The sequence below is a fragment of the Eretmochelys imbricata genome, chromosome 4 (assembly GCF_965152235.1).
Source record: "Eretmochelys imbricata isolate rEreImb1 chromosome 4, rEreImb1.hap1, whole genome shotgun sequence".
Classification (NCBI taxonomy): Eukaryota; Metazoa; Chordata; order Testudines; family Cheloniidae; genus Eretmochelys; species Eretmochelys imbricata.
In genome coordinates this window covers 11,335,471-11,361,709 of record NC_135575.1, presented here as the reverse complement: position 1 = coordinate 11,361,709, position 26,239 = coordinate 11,335,471, and the positions used below count along the sequence as shown (strand labels likewise).

Sequence of the window (26,239 nt, the reverse complement as noted above, 5' to 3'; positions counted from 1 at the left end):
ACCTGGTACCCTGCATAAGATGCAATGTGCACTATGCATAAGATGCAATGTGTAGTGCACAATCCCTGGAGTAGTCCAGGGGTCACAATTCATCCAGTTTTGCTCTAGGGGAAGTAATCTGCTATGGATTTATATTGATAGCAGAGTACTTCTCTCTTTGCTCTGACTTGCCAAAGCTCCACATATTCCATGCCTCTCTCTGCCCATTCCCTGCCCACCTGTATGGAGGGGAAGAGAGGCACTGAGGAATCTGCTTTTCCTCCTGTGCGCTGTTCAGTGATGCTGTGGAGTCATGCAGTGAAAAAATGGGGGACCCTTATACAACTTCACTCCACTGCCTAGCTGCATAGAGTAAGCCACAGTCTTGCCTTAAATACTGCATCTCTTTTAATGCGATTGCTTAACAAACCAATAATTAACAAAAGCAACAATAAAAAAGAATTTTGGACCTGTTCTCACTTGTTTCCAAACAAAAGGGCTTACTCAGTGGCCTTTATGTTCAGTAGGAATTTTTGCTCTTTCTTTGTGGGGCATTGGGTCTGGCCTAGGGTATGGAAATCTCTGTCATTTTAACATTCTCATTTCTTCCAGCAGTGCAGCTCTCTTGCAAGAAAGTTAAGATTTTTAGGGATTTGTGGCTTGCTTGCTTTTTTTGTTCGTTTTTTTAAGTAATCCTCTCTCTTTTTGCACAGTGGGAAGAAATTGGTGAGGTGGATGAAAATTATGCACCAATACACACATATCAAGTGTGCAAAGTAATGGAACAGAATCAGAACAACTGGCTTCTGACTAGTTGGATCTCCAATGAAGGAGCCTCCCGGATCTTCATCGAACTCAAGTTCACTCTGAGGGACTGTAACAGTCTTCCAGGAGGACTCGGGACTTGCAAAGAGACTTTCAATGTGTATTACTTTGAATCAGATGATGAAGATGGGAGGAACGTCAAAGAAAACCAGTACATCAAGATTGACACCATTGCCGCCGATGAGAGCTTCACTGAGCTCGACCTTGGAGACCGGGTCATGAAGCTGAACACTGAGGTCAGAGATGTTGGGCCTCTGACCAAAAAGGGATTTTACTTGGCTTTCCAGGATGTAGGTGCCTGCATCGCCCTGGTTTCCGTGAGGGTGTATTACAAAAAGTGCCCTTCCATTATCCGTAACCTGGCCCTCTTTCCTGACACCATCACTGGGGCAGATTCCTCCCAGCTGCTGGAAGTGTCAGGCTCGTGTGTGAACCACTCTGTGACCGATGAGCCTCCAAAGATGCATTGCAGTGCCGAAGGGGAATGGCTGGTGCCCATTGGAAAATGCATGTGTAAGGCAGGGTACGAGGAGAAGAACAGCACCTGTCACGGTAAGAATTTGCAAGGGAAATAGATGCTCTGGTTTTGCATTGCACACATCTTGGGTCATATTCGAGTACGCTCGTTCATGCTGCAGAGTACCATGTGTCATAGATAGTCTTACTGAAGTCAATGGACCTGGTTCTCATTTACCAGAGCTCTGGAAAGAGGCTGTAATCAACTCCTCGTTAAAGGACTCTTTCCACTGCCAGAGTGCTGAGAGTGTTCAGAATCTGGCCCAGTGGCGGATTAATGATTTTGCCACCCCTAGGCCCAGAAATAATTGCTGCCCTGCGCCAGCTCACCTCTGCTCTGCTTCCGCCTCCTCCCCTGAGCGCGCCGCCGGGCCCTGCTTCTCCCCGCTCCCTGCCGGTGCTTGTGCGTGAAACAGTCTGGGGAAGTGGGGGAACGTGGCGTGCTCAGGAGAGGAGTCAGGGCCGGGGCAGGGATTTGGGGAAGGGGACCAATAGGGGCAGGGAGGGGGCGGGGAAGGGGTGGAGTTGGGGCAGGCCCAAGGGCGGATGGCGCGAACCGGCACTGGGGGAAGCAGCCTTGCTATTATAAATTTGCCGCCCCTGCAAATTTGCTGCCCTAGGCCTAGGCCTTGTCAGCCTAGGCGTTAATACACTGCTGATCTGGCCCAGTGCTACTTCTTGTGGTGTAACATCCTATTCAGTGTGAATGAGGGATCAGAATCTGGCCCATTATAATGGTTATATATATTTTTTGAACTTGGGCGTTTTCGGATGATAAAATGTTTAAAGGTTTGTTTTCTCCTTTGTGGACTATTGCTTGGAAGCCTTACAGTTTGTTTTCAAAATCAAGACATAATTTATTATATGTAAATTAATACAAATGTATCTCTCTCCTTTTAGTTCTCTGTAAAAAGCAAGGAAAGGGAAGTTTCATATCATGGGCATTGTCTGCTTTGTCTTGCAGTTGCTTTGCTAGCGCGGTGCTCAGCTGTTCAAAGTTAAAATATTATCTTAGACTCTGATCTGGAAAAAAACTTCCACATGTGCAGAACTTTGCACTTGTGAGCAGCCCATTGAGCTCACTGCAAGCATAAATACATCGCAGGGTCAGGGCCTTAGCTAAGACATATATTTAATGCCAAGTAAGTATCCTAAAAGAGGACTTCTAAATAAATCCAGTATAAAACACTTCTGAATTTGCTGGAACATTGTTGTATTATAACACGCTTGTTTTTTAAAATTACACTTCAATTTTATGTGTATAATAGGTGGTTTATTAGAAAACTATTTGCCGATAACACAGACAAAAGGCCATTTCAAGGCAATTTGTGTTTACTAGTGGCTTCTTTGCATTTTTATTTGTAAATTGTAATTTGAATGCGCATATTCCCTTGTAACTTGAAGACATTTTCTCATGCTGGCTTGTGGGCCGCTGGCTGTATGTTGTTAATGGTTTGTTGGTGTGTAGGGTAGTCTCCCTTTGAGTGTACAGACCATGTTGAGTTCACTTTCCTCCTGCCTGAAATAAGTGTGAGTTTGTGATGAGTAAGGAGAGCAGGACATGTGCCCATGGTGGGTTCTGGTTGGGTATGTCTCAAACCAGGGTCCTGATCGTGCAGTTGTTGATCACACAAAACTCCACTGAAGTCTTTGGGAGAAAACCAGAGATAGCCGTTGTCCCTTTTACAAGTCTCCTAGGAGGGAGGGAGTAGGGAAGTTGACTTTATGGGGAGAGGTCTTTCGTTATAAAAAACCCTGCTTTTACTAGGATGTTCCTCTCTCTGAACACACTGCAGATACTGACGGACCTAGCCTCCCTTGTTCCTCCCTTGCCCTGATAATGAATTCCCCACCTCTGGGGGAGGTGCGTCTGGCTTAGCATTTGGCTCAAGAGGAACCAAGCAGCACCAGCCAAAACGGAGGAAATCTTGATTGCTGCAGGCAAGGGAATGTAGCCAGACACACTGGCAAGAACCTGCCTGCCTGCTAAACATAAATTGCCCCAAAATAGCAAATGTAAGGGGACTGTCCTTACTAACATTCAGTGGGGGTGTTTTGGTTGGCTAGCTCCCAGTACCAAAAGGGGAAGGGTCAATGGGAAATCCAGACCCTGAGACCGGCAGTCCCCGGGGCAATGGGGAGAGGCCAATGCTCCAGGTCAGCCTGACTGACGGGGCGGGCAGCTAATCAGGGAGTCAGGAGGCCGGGGGGGCTCGTCCTCCATGTGAGCTAGAATTGCCTGGGTCAGATAGTGGGGCTGAGCTAAGGAGAAAGCAGGGGCCTGAGCTGAGCTATGGAGCAGGGTCGTGCCAGATCCAGAGGGGCCAGAGACACAGCCCAGGGAGAGCAGATCCTGTGCTGGGCGCAGGGCTGCGGCCACAGAGCCAGAGGGGCCAGAGAAGCAGCCCAGGGGGCTGGAGGCAGAGCAGCAGCATCAGTGCTGAGGCGGAGTGGAGCCGGAGCTGGAGCAGTCTGGAGCCGGGTGTGGTGAGCAACTGGGGCCAGCTAAGGGGGGGCCCTGGGCAAAGGGCCCAGCGCAGAAAGACACTCCCAGCCTTGCAGGGTGTCTTGCAAGGGTCCTTGCAGGCTAGACTGGGAAGGGGATCTTAACCCGACGGGGGGCTGATGCTGGGAAGAAGGGTCCCACCGCCCAAAGCCCAGAGGTGTGTGGCCACCACCAGAGCAAATGTCCAACCCACAGCATCCCTGCAGCACAGCCAGGGTCGGAGAAGGAGGCCTGGGACTTACAAGGAGCAGACTGTGAACTGCCCGGGCATTCCAGAGACGCTGTTTGTGATGTTCCCTGCCACAGAGCGGGGTGATGTGTTTCCTTTAACCTTTCCCATTTTTCCTTATTCTTTTTTAAGTTAATTGTTGATTAAATAACTTGCATTTGCTTTAAATTGTATGTAACCATCAGTGGGTCAGGGAAGTGCCCAGTGCAGAGAGAGCACCCTGGAGTGGGGACACCCTAGCCTCTTCCTAGTGACCACAGCAGGGTTGGGGGTCGAGCCGCCCAGGAATCCTGGGACCAGCCTTGTCGGGGTTACGAGGACTCTGCCAGACAGGAAGTGGAAGGGGAGTCCTCGAGGGCAGGGAGGCCTCTGGGTAAAGGAATTGGGAGTGAGGACTCAGATCCTTTCACTAGCCCACTTCACCGGGGTGTGCAGAAGCCAGGAAAGTTCCCCCAATAGTGGGACCATTCCCCCACTTACATAAGCATTGATTGGGCGCCACGTGATGGTAACCCAGAGCAGTTGGGCACTTCCGCTGGTTACCAAACCACTGATTTCCCTCCCCTCCCGCACTCACTGCTCCGTTGGCTACCAGAGCCGCTGCTCTATTCTGCTTTGGCTTTAGTGGATCTTTCTGGGCTGCTGTCGTCAGCAGCTGCCATGAAGATTATCCAGACTAACAGCTACCGACTTTAAATAAACCACAAACTTGTCGCGGCCCTTGAAAAGCTGGCCACGGCCACAGAGAAGCTGTAGAACAGAGTAACCTCTAGTGTTAGTATTATAGTGCCCCTTCCTGTAGGAGAATAGCTATGCCAGGATGAACACTTTTATGCCAGTGTAACTGAGTCACACTAAGGAGGTACTGCTTTCACTGTACTGGTATAATTAAGCAGTGCAGCTCTTGGGTGTAGTGCTAAATCCTTAATTCCCTTGCAAGTCAGAGGCATTTAGGATCCTTGGGCCTAGATCCTCAAAGGTATTTAGGTGCCCAACTCCTGTTGAAACCAAGGGGAGTTGGGTGTCTAAATATCTCTAAGGAGCTGGGCCCTAGGTACTTAAGAAAATTTCCCCCCTGAGCTTTAATTTTGGCTTGAGCCACGTAATGCGGATTATTTTGCAGCTATACTCGGCCCTGGAACAATACCCTGCTGTGTTTCTACCACAAAAGAACTTGAATTTGTTTATTGGCATTTCCCTTCCAAAGATAATGTTCACTGAGTCATAACATCTTGTCTGGACAATAGCAGACTACATTCTTTTATTAGAGATGATGCAAATGTCACTCACCCTCACAAACATAAGGGAACAATTGAAATCCCTTCTGTCTAAAAATCATTAATTGGCAATGATATCTTCAATTCATCATCTTGTCATCAGGATGCTTTATGAAGGAGGCACCGACAGCAGCAGCCGAGCAATTTGTATCACTTGGGACATTCAGGCGACAGATATGACATGGCTTAATCTCATTATATAATTCAGTTGTTATTTCAAATAACATGGGCAGTCAAATTGTATTTATCTAACAAACAAAACTTCTTGTATTTTATACCTCTTTCTGCAACTCGGCCAATTTATCATCAGCTGTCATGAGAGAACCTGTGATAAATTGTGACCATGTGGGAAAATGCTTGTGAAAAGCCCTGTGCACAAGGTTCATTATTCACGTGAATAAATTGCTGCACATGCTAATAATAAAAATTAAAAGTAGCACTCCCCATGTAGGTACATTGCTTTCCGCAGTATTGATTGGGCACAGTATCCTATTATTTTTGGCTCGGTTATATTTGCCCTGGTTCAATGGGTTCTTAAAAGCATCTCTGACAATATTCACTTGCCTGTCGTATCATGTTTCAGTTTTGGTTGGTGATATTTAGCCACTCTTGTGCAGGCCTCATCAGGGATTGCATTTCAGTTGGCAAACGCCCAGATCCTAAGCTGGTGTAAATTGATGGTAGCTCCACTGAAATCAATGAAGCTTTGCTGATTTACACCATCTTAGGATCTGGCCCAAATGACACTTTCTAATCTTTTTTTTTTCTTATCTGCTTCCTGCATCTGAATATCTGTATTTTTTACTGTGACTGCAATTTTGGATATATTTACTGCATGCATCTGGGCTCCCTATTGGGGAGTTACATAAGGAGCTGATATTCCTTGAAAAGTGATTATGTAAAAATGGCGCCTTCTGGTTCAGCAGATCTGTTCCCTGCGTGTATTCAGCTTTATTGTGCCTTTTTAGTAACAAGCAATATGGTTTTGCTACTTTTTACTGCTTTAAACACTGCAGAACCAACACAGCTAAAAGGGAGGAAGCTTCTTTCCTGTCTTCCTTGTATGCTGTCAGTAGAATTGTCTACCAAGTTCCAGTTATGCATCCTGCCAGTTAAACCTGTGTTATCCTACTGGCAACAATGGGGTTACACAACTGTAATTGAGGACATGGGCCCAAATCCTCAAAGGTAATCTACCACTGGGGATTGAGTACCTAAATACTTTTGAAAATCTAGGCTTTAATCTGGGCTACAGAACCTTTTTTTCCTGGTACACATGAGGGGGAGAAAACCCAGCTTGACTTTCAGATCCCAGGGTAAATTTGCGAGGCTGCTAGGTAGAAAAGACATATTTTTTTTACCAGTAAACCCTGAGTAACCAGAATGGAAATGATTGGAATGCAGTGAACATAAGCCCTGCAATGCCATTTCTTTACCATCAGTTTTCAGAGTAGTGTCACAAATATTTGAGAATTAAAGAAGTGAAATGAATTAGAAACTGAACTACACCAAGAAATAATAATGAATTCAGAGGAACACAATGACCTCTTTTCCAGTTTCCAGTGTGTACTGCAGCTCTAAGTGGCATGAGACAGTGGTAAAAGTTGGAAGCCAATTTTAGCCAACTTGAAACAGGAATGCACTGTAATTATACAGGATCTTGCAAAATAATGGAAGAAAATTTAAGCCAAATCTTATTTAATGCCAGTCTTTACAAGGGAAGAACTTCTTTGGAAATGAGTTGGGGGACAATGTGTGTGTTTTCGAAAGGAATTGCCAACTGAGGAAATATTTTGTCGTTTAATTTTTTTACAACTAGGAATGTTTAAACAGCTTTATTTTCTTGAAATATGATCTAACCCAATTATTATTTCATTGTTTCTAAATCAACTTTCTGAAGTAATATTTTTTATCCAAATGTTTTCTTTGCTTACTGTTCATTATTTCTGTTGAAATTCATGCTAGTTATTGCCAAGCAAGAAGTGGATTCTTAGTCAGAAACAAAGTCCTCAGCAAAAAAATCCATGTTGACAAATTTCTGCTTTGGATTTAATTAAAAGTCATTGACAAAGGTATCCAAGTTCCCATAGTTCAAAAGTTTACCTGCTGAATCAACTCCCATGTGATTTTGTTGCTGGTTTACTCAGAGGCAAAGCAAAGTTACTAATCTTCAACAGACAGTGCTGCAATTGAGGAGCTGCTTGAAATGACTTCTCTGTGCCTTGCTTATTGAGTAGTGGAAAGACATACAGTCAGAGACTGGTTTCAGAGGGGTAGCCATGTTAGTCTGTATCTGCAAAAACAACGAGGAGTCCTTGTGGCACCTTATAGACTAACAGATTTATTTGGGCATAAGCTTTCATGGGCTATAACCCACTTCATCAGATGCAGCCACAGACAGTGGCCTTTGCAGCTGTGTTGGAAGGAATTGGTGCAAAGTGGCATGGCTGCAGCAGTGGTATCAGAGGGTGCGTGCGGTGCCTTTGGAGGGCTGAGGCAGACAGCACACATGCAGAGGCAAGTGTGTGCAGTGTGCGTGCTTCTCATTAGGGCTGAAGTTGGATTGCTAATGAGTATGACCCTCTACAGCTAGGTTCTCTTTGGGTGGTAGGCCACCCATGTTGAGCTCAGTGAGTGGAAACAGGATATTCTGGGTAAAATCCTTGCCCCAATAAAATCTGTGGGAATTTTGCCCCAGATCAGATTGGCAGAGATCCTGGGGAGTTTTGCCTTCCTCTGCAGCATGGGGCAGGGTCACCTACTGGTTTAAATTAGTGTAAATGGTGGAGTCTCTGTAACTCGAAGTCTTCAAATCATGTTTTGAGGACTTCACTCAGCCAGAGGTTAGGTGTCTATTATAGGAGTGGGTGGGTGAGGTTCTGTGGCCTGCGATGTGCAGGAGGTCAGACTAGATGATCATGATGGTCCCTTCTGACCTTAAAGTCCATGAGACTTCAACGGGGCTAGGATTTTACCTTCCCGCCACCTCCAGTACAGGAGTGGGTATGGAAGGGAAAGCATTTCCTCTCTCCCCTCTCTTGCACCCCCTTATAGGAGCTGTTACAGTCTGGCTTTAAAGTTTAAACTGTGGATCATTGTCAAAGCTAAAAACACTGACGAATGTGGGAGTATTCCCATTTGGGACAACTCACGTGAGAAAGGCAAGCAAGATTTCCCCCTCGAGGTATAATGGATCGCAAGCAAAGTCCAGTGGATTAAAAAACCCCCATGTTTTAATTGTTCTACTGGGAGGTGATTGTATAGCAAGGAAAAACAGTGATGGAAATACACAGTACATGGAAAATACTGAATTCGGAAGGAGTGCCAAGACTACAGGGAGTTCTGTGCTTATCATTCATACTTCTGGTGCATTTTTGTGATTAAAACAAAATTGGCGGGGAGTGCAGCATATTAGGTGTTCATATAATTATGAGCTGAAGAGCCTAGTTAATTTTAATTAGGCACACTACCAGCCAACATCAAAGTAGATGAGCTTTTGGCTGTGTTGTGTCTTTTCTTTTTTTTTAAACATGAAGAAAATGACATGAATGTCGCTTTTCGGCAAAGTGGCGGTTATCGCTGAAGTGGGAACGGTTTGTTCTGTAGAGTTGTGTGCATTCTGGGGTTGATATATTCAATAAAAGCCGTGGAGTGTTTTTCTGAAATTAAACTCGTATCACAGCAGGATTGATTAAAAATTGCTTCATTCTTTGTTTTATTTTGCACATGAATAGGGCTTAGTTATAGGAAACGTGATTGGAGTACACACACTATACCACAAATGTAGTTAGTAGGGTAATGACTCCTAATGACTTTGAAGATCTCTTTCTCATTCTGTAACAGCACACCCTAGTAGAGGAGATTTGGAACCATTACTTTGTCTCGCTTAACCTTATTGTTCCATGCAATCTGATTACTATGCAACCACCTCCTGGTAGGACAATTAGCCCCCTGCCCCCACCTTGTTGTTATCCATTGGATTTCGATTTGAACAATACGATTACAGTAGGTGAAGTGAAGGATCAAAATTTGCTTGGCAAGTTTGAATTGCAAATGTCATATTTACTTATTAACCAAAAGACAATTTACAATCCTCAAATTGGGGCAGATTCCAGGTTATGTGTTTGTTTGTTCCCGGATAAACTGCTTATTTTTAGTTGAGTACAGATCTTCAAGAAGACTTGAATGAAGGCCTCCTTGTAGCAAAGCAAAATTCTTTAGCGCGTACTGTGGCATAGGGAGAGGCGATGTGGAAGACAATACGTGTCAGTCATGGTGCTTCCCAGTTCATATGGCTGTGATCTTCCTTGACTTTCCAGCTGCTTTGTCAGTTACAGTATTCAAGAACAATCTGACTCCACAAACTTTACATCAGGTATTAAAATCAGTGGTACTATTGTATGTTGTGTTGATCATAAAGCAGGTTTTCAGTTTTGTGCTTCTTATTATAGTAGCACTTAGCAGAAGTTAATGACGTGTTGACATTTCAATTATAAAACTTCTTCTTTGCAGGGCTTTATATCGTGGCCATTTTAACGTGCATTGGGCCCACATTGGTGCTGGAATCCTGGCTCTGTTGAAGTCAATCAGAGTTTTGCCATCGACTTCACTGGGGGCAGGATTTTGCCCTGAGTGAGAAATTTTGCGGCTCGCATTTTATTTTGTTTTATTGCAGAAATATTGCTTTTAACAAATTCCACTGTTTTTATAGGATGACCAAGTAATAGAGAAAACAAACTCCAATGAGAGACTGCTGAATTGGAATCAATTTGCAAATTGGATACAATTAACTTAGGCTTGAATAGAGACCGGGAATGGTTGATTCATTATAAAAAATAACCTATTTCCCCTTGTTTATTCCTTTCCCCCCGCCACTGTTCCTCAGACGTTCTTGTTAAACCCTGGATTTGTGCTGGAAATGGCCCACCTTGATTATCATACACACTGTAAGGAGAGTGATCACTTTAGATAAGCTATTACCAACAGGAGAGTGGGTTTTGTGGGGGGAGAGAAAACCTTTTGTAGTGATAAACACCCATTTTTTTCATGGTCTGTGTGTATAAAAACATCTTCTGTATTTTCCACAGTATGCATCCGATGAAGTGAGCTGTAGCTCACGAAAGCTCATGCTCAAATAAATTGGTTAGTCTCTAAGGTGCCACAAGTCCTCCTTTTCTTTTTGCGAATACAGACTAACACGGCTGTTACTCTGAAACATGTAATAGAGACACTCTTACCACACAATGGAGCAAATTGTCTTCTGGTGTAAATAGGCATAATTCCAGCGACTTCACTAGAGTTTTGTCCTTTTTGATCATCAGAGAAGTTATCCCTACATAAACATGGGGGCAGTGATAGACAATTCAGAGCTAAGGTTTCATTGAGAAACATTTTTACTCACTTTGGCACTGGAAAAATTGAAACACAATTCCCTTATAACCTTGGGCCCAGACCACATTTGTTTGGCTCCCTGTAATTAACGAAAACAGTCGCCACAAATTCTAAATATCATACCTCAGAACACTCTGATCATTTCAAACGTTAAAATTAAACGCAAGAAATGGCATTCCCCTTATTTATTATTATTGTTTTATTTGTATTGCAGTAACACCTCTGAGCGCCAGTCCTGGGCCAGGACTTCATGGTTGTAGGTACTATGCAAACACAAAACATATACCTAAAATGGAGCTAAAAAACGAAGTTGACACAACTGCCCAGATCCACAAGCTACTTCCCTTTTCCAATCCCCACCCCGGTCTGCCTCTATAGTCATTTATTCAGGAAAAAAAGAAATTTGAGGGGTTAGGACATAAGGAGGCCACATCTAGCAGGAAGAAAGTACAGTAGTCAAGACAAGAAGACAATAGTGGGACAAGGTGGGTGAAGAAATATCTTTCATTGGACCAAATAATTGTGTACATAGAGAAGGAGGCACAATAGAATTACAGGTCATATATCAGAGCAGTTAGCAGGCAGATTTCTAGACCAGGGTGATACAGGAGAACATAAAGGGCTGGTAAAGTCAAAGCAAAGATGAGATGTATGTTGAGTAGGTGCTCACTGTGGGCCTTGGTTGAAAATGATCTTTGAGCAGTTTAGTAGCATGTTGGCATTTTAGATTAGTGACATTTCAATTTAACTTGAGAAACAGTTAATACAGACTGTTAAAAAAACTTGCTAGTTAACATAAATCAAGGCAAATATACTCTGTATACCACATGTGACTGCAATAGGGGGCATTTTCATGATAAGTGCCTAAGAAAGTAAAATGCCTTCAGTGCTGAAACTTGGACTGCAGTTAACCATATCAGAGAGTTTTCTAGCTTTTGAAAGTTTGACCGTTATTTTAATTTTTTTTAAACTGCATAATAGGTGCTAAAGGGTACAGTCAAGCAAAGTGTGACTGAAACACAAGATCTTTTAAAAATAGGAGCCTACAGCTGGGTTCTTAAATCTTTCCATAGGGCTTGTCTACACTGCCACTTACAGCGCTGAAACTTTCCTTGCCCGGGGGTGTGAAACAACACCCCCCCCTCCGGAGCGGTGCATATTTCAGCGCTGTAAAGTGGCAGGGCAGACAGTGCGCCAACGCTGGGCGCTCTTCCCCCCGCGGGGGTGGTTTTTGTACAGCACTGGGACCGCTCTCTCCCAGCGCTGGAGCCGTTAAAGCGCTTTAACGTCAGCTGTGTAGACATCTCCTTGGGTCTAAACTTGGTCTTTCAGGTGCGCCAAACACCCAGTAGCTCCCACTGAAGTCAGTGGGAGCTGCTGGGAGCTCGGCACTTCTGAAAATCGAACCATTTATATGCCTGAACTCAGGCTCCTATTTTTGAAATTCTTACCCTAGATGTGCATATTCTAAGACTGCGTCTCCTTTATACTAAAGCCCGTTTATAGCACCCTGGCAGTATAAAGGCATCTGCACGGCCAGAGCAATAGAAAGAGGCCTGAGGGTAACAGAGAGTCAGGTGGTCAGTGTATATATGCAAATATATATCCTAAATCAGAATCGGTTATATCTGCCCACAGGTGGTAAATGACCGATACAGACTGCATGAAATGGGTGTCCATAGGAAGGCAATGATGAGTTTATTGTACTTGTGAATCAAGGTTACTGTTCACTGAGTGAAGGGCATGCCTGCTGTGTGGTCCTAGGGCCCCTTTGCTATAATGCTAATTCCACGAATGACATATTTGATGTATTACATAGGGTTGGAATGGTCTGTCATCCAGTCACAAGCAATAATGGAGATCACATCATCATGTTCCAAAGCTGTCTGGAAGGGAAACGTTTTAATTACTGCAGAGGGAGTGGAAAAGCTGGTCCCTAGGACGGAGGTGGGATGTGACAATTTGGCATTTGGTGAAAGTGCGCTGCGGGTCGCAGCTTCCCAGCTGTGAGTGCCTTTGCAGATAGCCGATGGCCCAGATCACATTAGAGGCATGACTATGGACTTCCTGATAACAGGAGTGCTGTGCCAAATCAATGATCTGTGTTAAAGGGATGCCAAGGAGTCTAGAGCATGGGGCAGAGGCCTTTGTTACATTAGTGGAAATCAGAATCAACCCATCACATTAATTACTATGAGAAATCCATCCAGTGAGGTGGGAGGGAATTCAAGGTGATGAACACAACTGAAGGATGGGTGGGACTGTGATTATTAATTGTGAGGTCCTTGAATACTGTTACACTGTATCTCTGCATATGTTTGCCCATCGCAGAGCATGCTGTCCACACTGGATAAATAAGAAATCAAGAGTAATACTATCTCAGCGAGAGGGAGCATTGCTGCACAACCATGATGAGCAGCAAGCATGTGTAAAAGTTACCAAGAAACTCATCAGTTACCATGACAAAAGTGAAATCAGATTAATTTCCAGTGTACCCTGATGTATATTCCAGGTCTCATGGTTGTACATAGGTATATGAAAGTCTGGTGAATGTGTTTTTAATGCAGCACAAGGAGCTCTTTGGACAATAGATATCTTCTTGAATTCTATGAAAATTGTTAAAATTTTGCTTTTCCCCCACAGACCATTCTATTTTATTTTGATCTGAGCATCGGTGCCATTTCTCTGCTGGAGGGGTGCTAGCAGGGGGCACACACAAGGAGAAATACCTGGGAAGGACTTCAGAGCTCAGCAGAGGAGGATGTGTGTGTAGTTACTGTAGAGACAGTCTCCTTTCCTCTCCCTTTTGGCTTATTCAGTTTCCTATGCGCTCCTTAGATAAAAGCTTTCTCTCTCTCTCTCTCTTTTTTTTTTTTTGTCTTTTCCTGCCCTGCACAAGGCTGGCCTTTATTATTTATTTATTTTTGTAAGACTTTTTAGAAGAGTTTTTACATTATTTTGTGCCCTCACAGTTCAAGCATGATTTAATATGTCAAAACTAGTTTGCTTAACTGGGCTTGATTGTTTTACACACTTCCACCAAAGCAGGGCGATCGGCTTCCCAGGCATACTCTGCTGCCCAGACAAATGAAGTGTCATGGCTGTTAGGGCTTGCTCTTGTATTGTGACAGCAGTAGCTTCCCTGACAAAGCTGGCAGCAGGGAATTTAAACAGTGGTAATACCAACGGACAGATCTGAGGTCAGTGTAGTGTGGCCCCCCCGCCCACCATCAATCACCACCAGGTGCACAGGCAAGCTTATGCTTGAGAGACTTAATCGATCATTCATGTGAAAAAGGAATTTAGGCCAGGAAGGAGAATTTTGATAGCACCAGAGAAAAAAGAGACTTGCCCATTGGTGGTTGCCCACATATAGCCCCGCAGGAATAACACCGGGAGTTTGTACCTCAGATGCATGCAGCAATAGGCACATCCCAACCCCTGACCCCTCCAAACGTCTCCCTGGAGCATCCGGCCCTTGTTCCACTGGACACTCACAGTATTCACAGATTGGGTGCTTCCAAGGAAGTAATATACCCAGCTTGCCAGGAGCACCTCCGCTTAACACCCAGCACCGAGATATGTTAATAGTGAAAACCAGTATAACAAAGGAGAGAGAGACTCTGGTAATGGCAAGTGAAAATACTGGAAACAAATGGCTGTATATAAATAAATTCTAGATCCTAGACTTATTTAACAAGATACTCTTATGTCTGGTAGAGCAATGCTCACCCAAAGCCCTTGTAGTGCTTTACAGACAGACTGGCTTGGACCCCTTCATTCATGAGGCAAACACGTTGTCTGCTTGGCTCTTCGGTGAATGATCCCAGATGTCTGTTTGGACCCCTAGATAGATCAGATCAATCCATTGTCCTTTTTCATGGACAAGGCACCACCCTGCTGGTTGTTTTTTCCCTATATCCTTCTCTTGTAGATTTTGCACTTTCTTGATTAATGCTTGGCTCAGTGTGCAAATAGTGCATATTTCTTTGTGAGGCACACAGTTCATCGTATCCATATGACCAGACAGGGAGATTGGCAATTGTTACCTCAGCAGTGTTCCTTGGAGGCAGGGGGTATGTCATCTCTTGGTGTCCTGCCTTGGTTTCAAGACCTGAAGAATGTAATTTTCAGTATAGACACATAAATCCTTCAATATTAGCCATACACACATTTCACAATTATGGTGATGACCAGTGGACCTCAGGTTCTTGGTAAGATCTCACCTGTCCCCTTTGGTGAGCTATTATTCATACATCTGACCCAGGGGATCCCTGTAAAACCCTATGCAGCCCCCGTGCCCTCTGCCAGTTGTCACCAAGAGATCCCTGCATCATACTCTTCTATGTATGCAGGCATTTAGCATGTAGGCCATGTGCAGTTTTTCATTCTGCTCCACAGTTGTGGTATGAGAGGTATTTATTCACACTCTGCTCTTAAGCCTGAATACTAAGGGCCAAATCCTGGACCCTGTGCATATCCAGAGTAAGTGGACTAGATGTAGGAGTGCTCTGTAGGGGTTTGAGTCCTTCCCTAGGCTGTGGAGCAGCTGTCTACTCCCCCCTCCCACCCTTGGCATCTGCTTTTCTATTGCACACACACACACGTTTGTTGGGAGTGATTGGCATAGCTGCAGATCTACTGGCCACATCCCCCAGAATCCACCGCCATAGTGGTAAGGACAGAACACCTGTGTAACATTGCTCTACGACATGGATCTCTTGCACGGGGCTTCCTACTTCCTGCCCCTCGACTGTGTAGCAGAATCACAAAACTGGCCGGTCTTTCTGTTTCTATGAAGGTGGGCACTGGACAAAGGGCTGAGTTTTGTTCCAAGGGCTGAGTTTTTAAAGCAGCCTCCTAAATTTAGATCATGAATATTATCCCATGTGTGTTTCAATGCTCAGAATCCCATATTTTTGGTGCCTAAATGCATTTTTACATGTACAAGTAGGCACTTATGCTTGTAATTAGCCATTATGCATAACTAGACATATATCTGCAGGAAGAAGAAAGTAGAAAGGAGCACAAGTCAAGCGTAAAAGTATAATTAGACAGGCCGAAAAAGAATTTGCAGAGCAACTAGCAAAAGACACAGAAACTGAAAGCAATATTTTAAGTAGGTCAGAAGCTGCAAGCCTGCCAAACAATCAGTGGGGCCACTGGACGGTCAAGATGTAAAAGCAGCACTCAAGGAAGATGAGGCCATTGCAGAGAACTTAAATAAATCCTTTGCGTCAGTCTTCACTGCAGAGGATGTGAGGGAGATTCCCACACCTGAACCCCATTCTTTTTAGGTGACAAATCTGAGGTGCCAGTAGAGGTTTTGGAACAAAGTCTTAAATTAAACAGTGATAAGTCACCAGGACCAGATGGTATTCACCCAAGAGTTATGAAGGCGCTCAAATATGAAATTGCAGAACTGCTAACTGTGGTGTGTATTCTATCACTTAAATCAGCCTCCATACCAGACGACTGGAGGATAGCTAGGTAAATGCTGATATTTCAAAAAAGGGTCCAGAGGCGATCCTGGCAATTACACGCAGGTAAGCCGAACTTCAGTACCAGGCAAATTGGTTGAAATTATAGTAAAGGACAGAATTGTCAGAGACACTGGTGAATACAACACGTTGGGGAAGAGTCAACACAGCCTTTGTAAGTTGAAATGCTTTGAGGGTGGCCAGGACCCGGGCAGTGTGAGTGCCACTGAAATTCAGCTGGCGTGCCATAGGTTGCCTACCCCTGATCTAGTGTACTTGGACTTTCAGAAAGCCTTTTCAGAGAGCCTCACATATTTTGTCCCAGGGTCTCATACAGTTGTTTTGCTCAGGCAGCTGCAAACATTCTGCCAGTCAGCTTAATGTAAAAGGAAAATGATGTCAGCGGAGGCAGGAGAAAGGCTCCCATACAGTCCCTTTGTCACCATTGAAAGGACAGATTCTGCCCCCAGACCTGTGTGTGACTCCCACTGAAGCTGCATGGCTCCTGGAGTTTGGGTAGACCTGCCACATCTGAGGGCAGAATCTGGTTCCGTCGCATTCATCGGATCGGAATTCAGCAAACAGTTGAAAATAAAGCAACAGCATTACTGTACGTTGAGGTACTTTGTGGGGTACTAATGGCAGCAGTAGGCTCGGTGCTGCATTTAAAGGATGTTCATGAGAGCAGCTTATGCTTCATCTAGTGGCCACCTCCGATGGCATGAGAGACAGCACGGTAGCATCTTGAGCCAAATCTTGGAAGCCGCCCCAGAGACTGAGAGATGGAGCTGTGGGGAAGGGGCCTTCACTCCTGGAGGATACAGAGCCAGTGGAGTCACTCCATAGCTATACCCAGCACAGCCAGGGCTCGCCCTCTTGGTGTGCGGTCCCCAAAATGTACCATCCCCAGGATCTGCGTTGGATCTACTCGTACAGCATAATAGCCTGGATTTAATCTGTAGACACAGATGCTTAGACATGGACAGACCAGATCAAAGCAGAGGTCCACCTTGCCCAGTATCCTCTTTGACAGTGGCCAGATGCTTCCTGCAAAGGTTCCCCTTTTGAAAGATACAATCTGACCCCCAAGCAAATATTGGCATGCTTCTCGTTTGCTTAACTCTAAACTTGATTGACTCCAGACACATACACCAGACTGTAGAAATGTGGCTGGATTGAGTCAAATGTGCATCTTCTCTGCCTCTGTCTGTGTGTGCACATGAGGGCATGTGAAAAGCAGGTTTGACAGTTTTGTTTGTCTCGTAGCTTATGAATTTTCCATATATACATACAGCAAACAATTTGTAGAGAACATGTGAGAAATATACCAAAAAGTATGAGCTGCTGAGCAAATCTGCCTTGTTTAACAGACTCACTTTTTCCGTATTCCGCAGTGTGATTGCCAGATGCCACTGGGAAAAGTGTCGGGACACTTTCAAATTGGCCTTATTGTTCCATAATTTCTTACTGGAGTACAAGGTTAATTAGTACCATAGGCAATATGCATTATTCATCACCGTAATCAAGCTTTTATTCTGCTGGGTCTTTATCTGCAGCAAATGGTTTCACTTTCAATAACAAAACCTTGATATACTATTGTCATATTTAATCCTGCTGAATTGTATTTATGATATACAGTTCACATCGTGTGCTTCACGTAGTCTGAAAACAGTGTTTCCGATATCAAAAAGGGGCTGTGGTTTTAGGTTAGAATACTGATTTATTTTTCTGGTTGGGGCAAATGCCTCCTAGAGCATGTAAAATACAAGATTTCTTATTTAAATCAGTGCAACTCCACAGAAGTCAGTGGCTCAATGTCGATTTACAACAGTGGTGGATCTAGTGCTGTGTTTTCAGGAGCATCTTACTGCAGGCGTAAGCTGCAAAGTTCATGCTGTTACTGGTGCGTGTTTGCTGCGTATGGCATCCCAGCCTGCTTTAAAGCCTGCTTTTCTCTCCAAATGTGCGTGTGTGTGTGTGTGTGTGAGAAAGGGGGTGGGTGTAAGGAGGATCACACTCACTTTCCCTCTCTTTAGGTAACATAAACACAATCTTAGTTCAGAGGTCTGGTAATTAGCATTCCGTGATACCAGTATAGCATTATGAGTCATCCAGCAGCAGGAGTTTTACTATATTGTGATTCATCTGATCCTTCCTTTCTCCAGAGGAATGGCACTTTACCTCTGTAGTATTCTGTGACCTTCACTGAACCGGTGTCCAAGAATCTGAATCATTTCCTGCACCCGTAGGGTTCAGTGCTGCAAGATTTGGAGTGCCTGGAACTCCTGTTTGAGTCTGTGGCATCTGAGAGTGCTCCTTGCCGTGCAGAAACAGGTCCTGTGTTTCTAAGCTGCAGCCTGAAGCTCTCTCTCTACCATGAGGCTGGCCTGAAATTGGTTTTTTGTTTGGTTTTGTTTTTTAAGGAAAAAACTTGGAAAGTCTTTTGGGAGATGTTTATTTTTCGAGTTATATTTCTGACATTTCCCTTTAAGTTGCTTTCCGGGGGAGACACGAACAGTGCTTTTCTGACTGAAACCTGCACATAGTAAACTATATACAATGTAGTTTATACACTCCCTGGCATTTCCATATGCAAGCAAGTGGCAGGAGGTTACTTCTTATGGGAACTATTATTATTATTGTTATTTGTGTTGTGGTAGCACCTAGAGGCTCCAATTGAGATCAGGGCCTCATTGTGCTAGGTGCTGTACATCCAGATAGTGAGTGACCCTCCTTGTCCCAAAGAACTTACAGTCTAAACATACAAAGTTTGTAGGGGTAACTGTGGCACAGAGAGGGTATGTGAGGTGTCCCACATCAGGTCAGTGGAGGAGCTGGGAATAGAACCCAGGTCTGTTACGCGTATGATCTTCACTCCAAACAGAAACAAGTGTTTCACTAGGCTCCTTTTCCGTTTTCAACAAGACTTTGGTTTTGCAGTCTTTTTGTATCACTTTGAATGCAAAACAGGCATATAGCAGACACCATTGCAAAGCGTTGCCATACCATCAGGGATTTGGGAAAATGTTTGCACTGACGTCTCTGGAAGTTTTGGCAAAGTAAGGACCACAGAATTTGACCGTATGTAGCCTATATTAACTAGCCCTCTTCTGCAAGTCTCTCTGAAATTATTATGGTAGAATTTTCAAGATTTCTGCATATTCAAAGCTGCAAGTAAATATTTTCCAGAAATCTTGACTCATTTCCCTACTGCCTGTCTTGTTTTGCATGTGTATTGTTTCCATTTGCTGAGTTTCCTTCTGATGGAAATTAAGCTCTCCTATGTAGTGAACCGATTGGGTTGGGGACTGGGACTGGGAAGTTGCAGTTTTGGGATGTGTGTAAGGGAGGGTGGAATTTCAAACACACTGCCTAATCTAACACACAGCGTAACTTGGGTTTCCCATGTCAGACAATAATAAAAACGCACCGTGATGAAATCTAATATCATGACATGTTTGGAGGCCATTAGAGGATTTGGGGATGTTGTCATAACCATACAGCTAAGGGTAGCCTAGAATTCCTCCTTACTTGTAAGGGGTTAAGAAGCTCAAATAACCTGGTTGGCACCTGACCAAAGGGACCAATGGGGAAAGAAGATACTTTCAAATCTGGGGGAGGGGAGGCTTTATTGGTGTGTTCTCTGGGGAAAGCAGAGAAGCATCAGGTCAAAAAAACAACTCCTCCTTCTCCTATAAACCATCCTGTACAAGTCTCTGATATTACAAAAAGAGTAAGTAAATAAGGCAAGGCGCGTTAGAGTACCTTTTGTTTTCCACTTGTGAATATTCCCTTTGCTAGAGGGAGGTTTAGCCTGTTTTATTTTTTGGTAACTTTAATGTTTTGCCTAGAGGGGAATCCTCTGTGCTTTGAATCTGATTACCCTGTCAAGTATTTACCATCCTGATTTTAGAGAGGTGATTCTTTTTACCTTTTCTTTAAATAAAATCCTTCTTTTAAGAACCTGACTGATTTTTCCATTGTTCCAAGACCCAGGGGTTTGGGTCTTTGATCATTTTGTAACCAATTGATTAGGATATTATTCTGAAGCCTCCCCAGGAAAGGGGGTCTAAAGGCTTGGGGGGATTGCTGGGGGAAGAGGAACTCCCAAGTGGTCCTTTTCCCTGGTTCTTTATTACTTCACTTGGTGGTGACAGCGTTACTTAAACCCAAGGTACAAGGGAGAATTTGTGCCGGGGGAGTTTTTAACCTAAGCTGGTAAGAATAAGCTTAGGGGGTCTTTCATGCAGGTCCCCACATCTGTACCCTAGAGTTCAGAGTGGGGAGGGAACCCTGGCAGATGTATTCTCAGTGAGTGTAGGGATCAAGCAGAAAGAAAGGATATACTCATTATTTATTGAAGGGGATAGCTAGAATCATAACAACAACAATATATGTAGTCCCAGAAGTATATGTGGTGCGTTGCAGACTGATCAAAGACAAGGGGCCAGATTCTGCCTGTAAATACCCAGTGAAGAATGCCCGTGGTGGAAGGGAACTCCCTGCCGGTATAAAGCCAACGAAGCCAGTGCCATGCCATCTATCTCTTTGTAATGGGTGGGCCAGGAGAGGGAGAGGACTGCCAGAGATGGGGACATGAGCATGATAGAGCTCTCTGTTACTCCACTGCTCCTTCCCTGGCATAGGGTTGTTAGTGACCTTGCACCGAGTGATGTAAATGAGAGCAGCCCCTAGGCTGCTGTAACTCATGCCAAGTCAATGTAGAATCAGAGACTTGTAATTAGCTCCCTGATGGCCTGGCCCCCATCTGATGTGCCAAGCAGAATATTGAGAAGTACTGTACCTGATTCCTCCAGCAGTCCAGAAGTGAGTAAGGATATCAGACTCTGTGCTGATAGTTAAGATATAGGGGGCAGGGATCATCTTTTTCTTACATGTGTAGCCCCCCCTGCCTCCTCTTCACTGGCCCAGTATGAGGTTGTTCAGGATAGGGGAAATCTGCCTTGTGACTTTTTACACAACTTTGTGAAACTGGGCCTGGGGCTCCTTTGTGTGCTCTGCGTTGTGTCAGTGTGTTCACCTCAGACCAGACCCACTCACACAAATCACCAGGAACAACCATGTAAAATGACTAGCGTGACAGGGCCTTGATCTCTGTTGGGAACTTCCAGGGGCTACCACAGAACAAACAATAAATAACAGTAGTGAAAAGCTAGGGGTTGAGTTCCAACAGTGATTCATAACCTTTAAAGTGAGAGCCATACAAAGACCCAACCCTTCAAAGATCATTTTCCAGGCAAGCACGCGGGTTTGTTGTGGATACAGTGCTCCCCGCTCCTGCTGCCCCAGGCAAAAACATAGCAGCGCAGACTCTTCACTTGCAATTGCAAATTATAGCCCTTTGGCTTTTTAAGGATGCCAAGATTTTACGAAAAGAAACAAAGATGATTTTTTACATTTGCTGTTATGCACTCAGTTAAAAGAGGTAGTTTAGCTGTCTGTCAGCGGGCCCTGGTGATCCAGTCATACGTTAAATTGTGTTATGGAAGTAATTTAATCTGCTCCAATAAAGAGTAATGGTATACATTCAGTGTTTGCTTCAAAGTTGTTTAAAGGCAGTGGAATAATAAGTAAATTGTACCTAAATTATAACTGTGTAAATGAACAGAAGTGGAATGGGTTTGTCTTCAATGTCTCTAAGCAGCTCATCAGTTACTTACGACCCTCAGTAAAAGTGCGCTAACCTATTTCATACACTGCTTTGTCTTAAAGCAAGTGTTCTATTCGCTTTGTACATAGAGATGGTGCCATTCAAACTGATGGGCATAAGTAGCAAACTAAATCTGTTTGCATCAGTCATTGGGTTGCAATATGAATTCCCAGTTCACTCTCTGCGCTGGAGTTTATGTACATGTGACCAAGGGGATGTGCTGTTGCTTATTCTCTGAATGGATTCACGTTTAGTAATAAAACTGATGGATCTGTGGCAGGTTGATCCCAGGGGAAAACGTCTCCCTTCCCAGGCTCCAATGCCATAAAAAATAATGATAATTTACTATGTTATAGTACTGAAAAGTGTACTCATAAACATGTAAGCAGTCAGATCCTTGTCTCAAGAGCTTACAGCCTGAATAAACAGAGACGGGTCAGAGCACACACCAGCCAAAAGATTGACGTGATGTTTTGGCAGGCATCTTGTGGACTCCACAATTTTTGTAGCTTTATTCCTTAAGCCTATTGCATAGATTGAGCCAGAAATGAAGGTTGATCATTAATGGCAGGATTTCCAAAATCACCAGGTGCACAACTCCAGTTGACTTGCAATGAACCAATGAAAATCCCTATCCTTAAACAAACCAAATTTTCATACCTGGGTGCAAAAAATAAATGTCTAAAATCCATATTTGGGCATTGAAATACAAGCTTTTATGAGTTTATAAGTCTAGCTTTGGACACCTAGCCTGGAAAATTTTGGTCTGTAAGAATAATGTCAGGGCAGTGACACAATGTATTTACGAGAGGGATGATTTTACCGTTCCAAAGACCTACCCCTGCTCCTCCTGAAGTTCATGGGAATTTTACTACTGACGTTGAGGATAGTAGGATCAAGCCCTTACCCTTATCTTGTCACACAGTTGTTATTATTTTTGATTACTTTGATTACTTTGGAGACTGGGAAGGGAGACTTTCCCCTCTTGGATAGATCAGCTTGCCAGAGATCCATCATTTTCATTGCTAAAAGAGAATCCATTTAAGAGAAAAATAAGCAACAGTATATCCCCATGTCACACAGTTCCCTTTTTAGGATGGATTAATTAGACTTGTTCTTATATGATTAGATAGCCCTTTTCATCAGTTGATCTCCATTACTGTACAAAGGAGGTCAGTATCATAGAATCATAGAGATGTCAGGCTGGAAGGGACCTCGAGAGGTCCTCAAGACCAACCCCCTGGGCGAAGACAGGACTAAGTCAACCTAGACCATCCCTGACAGGTGTTAGTTCAACCTGTTCTTCAAAACCTCCCATGATAGGGATTCCGCAGTCTGAAAAACTTTCCCAGACCTGAAGAAGAGCTCTGTGTAAACTTGAAAGCTTGTCTCTCTCACCAACAGAAGTTAGTCCATAAAAGATATTACCTCCCCCACCTTGTTTCTCTAATATCCTGCGACCAACACAGCTACAACGACACTGCATATATCAGGTGTTCCCTCCGTTATCTTTTCTCAGGGCTAAATGTGCCCTGCTCCTTCAACCTTTCCTCATAGGATAGGTTCTCTACATCTTTTATTATTTTTGTTGCTGAGGCTTCAGCAGTGCTGAGCATGACGGGACAGTCACCTCCCATGCCCTACATACAGGGCTCCTGTTAATACACCCCAGAATGATTTTAGCCTTTTTCACCATTTCATGACACCATTGACTCATATTCAATCTGTGGTCCTTTTCAGCAGTATGTTATCCTGATTGTACACATGGGGACATTGAGGCACAGAGAGGGGAAGTGATTTGCCCCTGGTCACTTTGCAGGTCAATGGGAGAACCAGGAATAGACCACAAGTCTCTCAAGTCCCAGTTTGGTGCTGTATCCACTGGGCCATAACTGCCTCATATATATGATTGCTCTCTATAAATATATCAGAGGGATAAATACCGGAGAGGGAGAGGAGGTATTTAAGCTCAGTACCAATGTGGACACAAGAACAAATGGATATAAACTGGTCATCGGGAAGTTTAGACTTGAAATTAGATGAAGGTTTCTAACCATCAGAGGAGTGAAGTTTTGGAATAGCCTTCCAAGGGAAGCAGTGGGGGCAAAAGACCTATCTGGCTTCAAGATTAAACTCGATAAGTTTATGGAGGAGATGATATGATGGGATAACATGATTTTGGCAATTAATTGATCTTTAACTATTCATGGTAAATAGGCCCAATGGCCTGTGATGGGATGTTAGATGGGGTGGGATCTGAGTTACTACAGAGAATTCTTTCTTGGGTATCTGGCTGGTGAATCTTGCCCATATGCTCAGGGTTTCAGCTGATTGCCATATTTGGGGTCAGGAAGGAATTTTCCTCCAGGGCAGATTGGCAGAGGCCCTGGGGTTTTTTCGCCTTCCTTTGCGGCATAAGGCATGGGTCACTTGCTGGAGGATTCTCTGCACCTTGAAGTCTTTAAACCATGATTTGAGGACTTCAGTAGCTCAGACGTAGGTGAGAGGTTTATCGCAGGAGTGGGCGGGTGAGATTCCGTGGCCTGCATTGTGCAGGAGGTCAGACTAGATGATCATAATGGTCCCTTCTGACCTTAATATCTATGAATCTATGAATAACAGGTGCACACTGGCTATTGTTCTAGCCTCCATGTTCGGGAGTCTACCGGGGTGGATCTGCGTATTTGCTCTTCTTAAGTGATTCGTTATCCTAAGGTGTAGTTGATTACAATAAGAATAGAAATAATGTAATGTATAGGTGCCTCTCAGCAAATACATATTTTTTATACATAATTGGTGTGTGAATTTAAGGAGGTGGATTTTCAAAGGTACAAATAGTAGTTGGACACCTGACTGTCTTTTGTGCCATTGACAATCCCTCACTTAATGCTCACGAAAGATGCTGAATTATCAGCCGTGGAGACCAAAGTCCTTTGTTTATCCACAGAACAGGCAGCTGAGCACTTTCCTTGCACTGTCCTATCACAGCACCTCCCTCCTGACCGCCTCTGGGGATGAGACAGCCGTTCAGTGTCTGTGCCCATTAAATCCTCACTCTCTCAGCTGAATGTGTATGCAAATGGGGTGATGGGTTTGGCCAGGTGGGCGTCTGTCTACTGGAAGTTGGACTGGGGTCATGTTGTGAGAATAAGCAGAGGCGCATAACGTGTGGCTTGGCAATGCCTGCATTTTCTAAAATTGTATTGTAACTGTTTAAGGAAAAAGACTCAATGGCCAGGGTGTCTGATATCGTACAAGTCTGAGTACACAGTTCTTCCCTCTGGTCATACAGTGAACTTCTGTGTGACATTTCTTCTCTACTCCCTACGTACACAGAAATCTCTTTAGTGCCATTGTGGGTTTCTGCACTCATTGGCAAGATAGAATAGCCTTGAAAATATCACCTGGATACACGCAGGGACTTAGGTGTTGCAATGCTCAGCATGATGCAACCCCCAAACCAACACGACCGCCCTCTCTCCCGCGACCCATCTGGGCTGTTTGGTGTGAAGTTAGGCATGCTCAGAGCAAACGTACTGAATCAGACGACATGGGTGGTGTGATGCTTATCTCCCCCTGGGTTGTGGGTTGCAGACTGGAGCTCAGAGCTGTGATGGGCTTCCGGGCGGCTGCCTGAGGCACTAGTGCACATGCTCAGAGGCAGAAATGTCAGCATCTAGTGATTTTCTACAGCAGAAATGTAGGCACTGAGTTAGTTGAACTTACTGTGTGAGTTGGGCCCCTACGGGGTTAGATGGTAACTGAGGGGGGAATCTCAATAGTGCCTAAATCTGGAACTTAGTGACCTAAGTCCCTTAGTGGATCTGGTCTTTGCCCTTATCTGTCTTTGGTTGGTTTTTCAAATCAGTCATCTTACTCACTGAAAATATTTATGTAATAAAATGGGCTCTTTGCCTCTATGCTCATTCCTTTTGAGGGGGGAGGGATAGCTCAGTGGTTTGAGCATTTGGCCTGCTAAACCCAGGGTTGTGAGTTCAATCCTTGAGGGGGCCATTTAGGGATCTGGGGCAAAAATTGGGGATTGGTCCTGCTTTGAGCAGGGGGCTGGACTAGATGACCTCCTGAGGTCCCTTCCAACCCTGATATTCTGTGATTCTGCTTGATCATGTACAAGGGTAACTAACCTTGCTATGTGCAATGTATGATCCAGCAAAGAAGACATCAGCACGGACAATCAAAGTGCCTTCTGCTGTTAAATATTTTACATAATTAGTGACACAGTATGAGCACTGTCAATCCAGAGACAAACAGGAAGTTGTTTGGTTTCAAATTGACCTGCTTTGTGTTTGTCTTCTAAACCTTTCCAAGTAGCGGGATTCCTCATTTGTTCCCTTGTGATAAGAT

At 44.2% G+C, this 26,239-nt stretch overlaps 1 protein-coding gene across 4 annotated transcripts in view; it reads left to right on the top strand.

The window, feature by feature from the left end:
• The window catches only part of EPHA5 (EPH receptor A5), a 304,714-nt gene that overhangs the window by 42,854 nt on the left and 235,621 nt on the right, over nt 1–26,239 (top strand). For all 4 annotated transcript variants that reach the window (XM_077814318.1, XM_077814314.1, XM_077814319.1 and 1 more), the window contains one exon: nt 693–1,356. In XM_077814318.1, the coding sequence (XP_077670444.1) occupies nt 693–1,356 (664 nt within the window). The remainder of the gene's footprint in view (nt 1–692; nt 1,357–26,239) is intronic.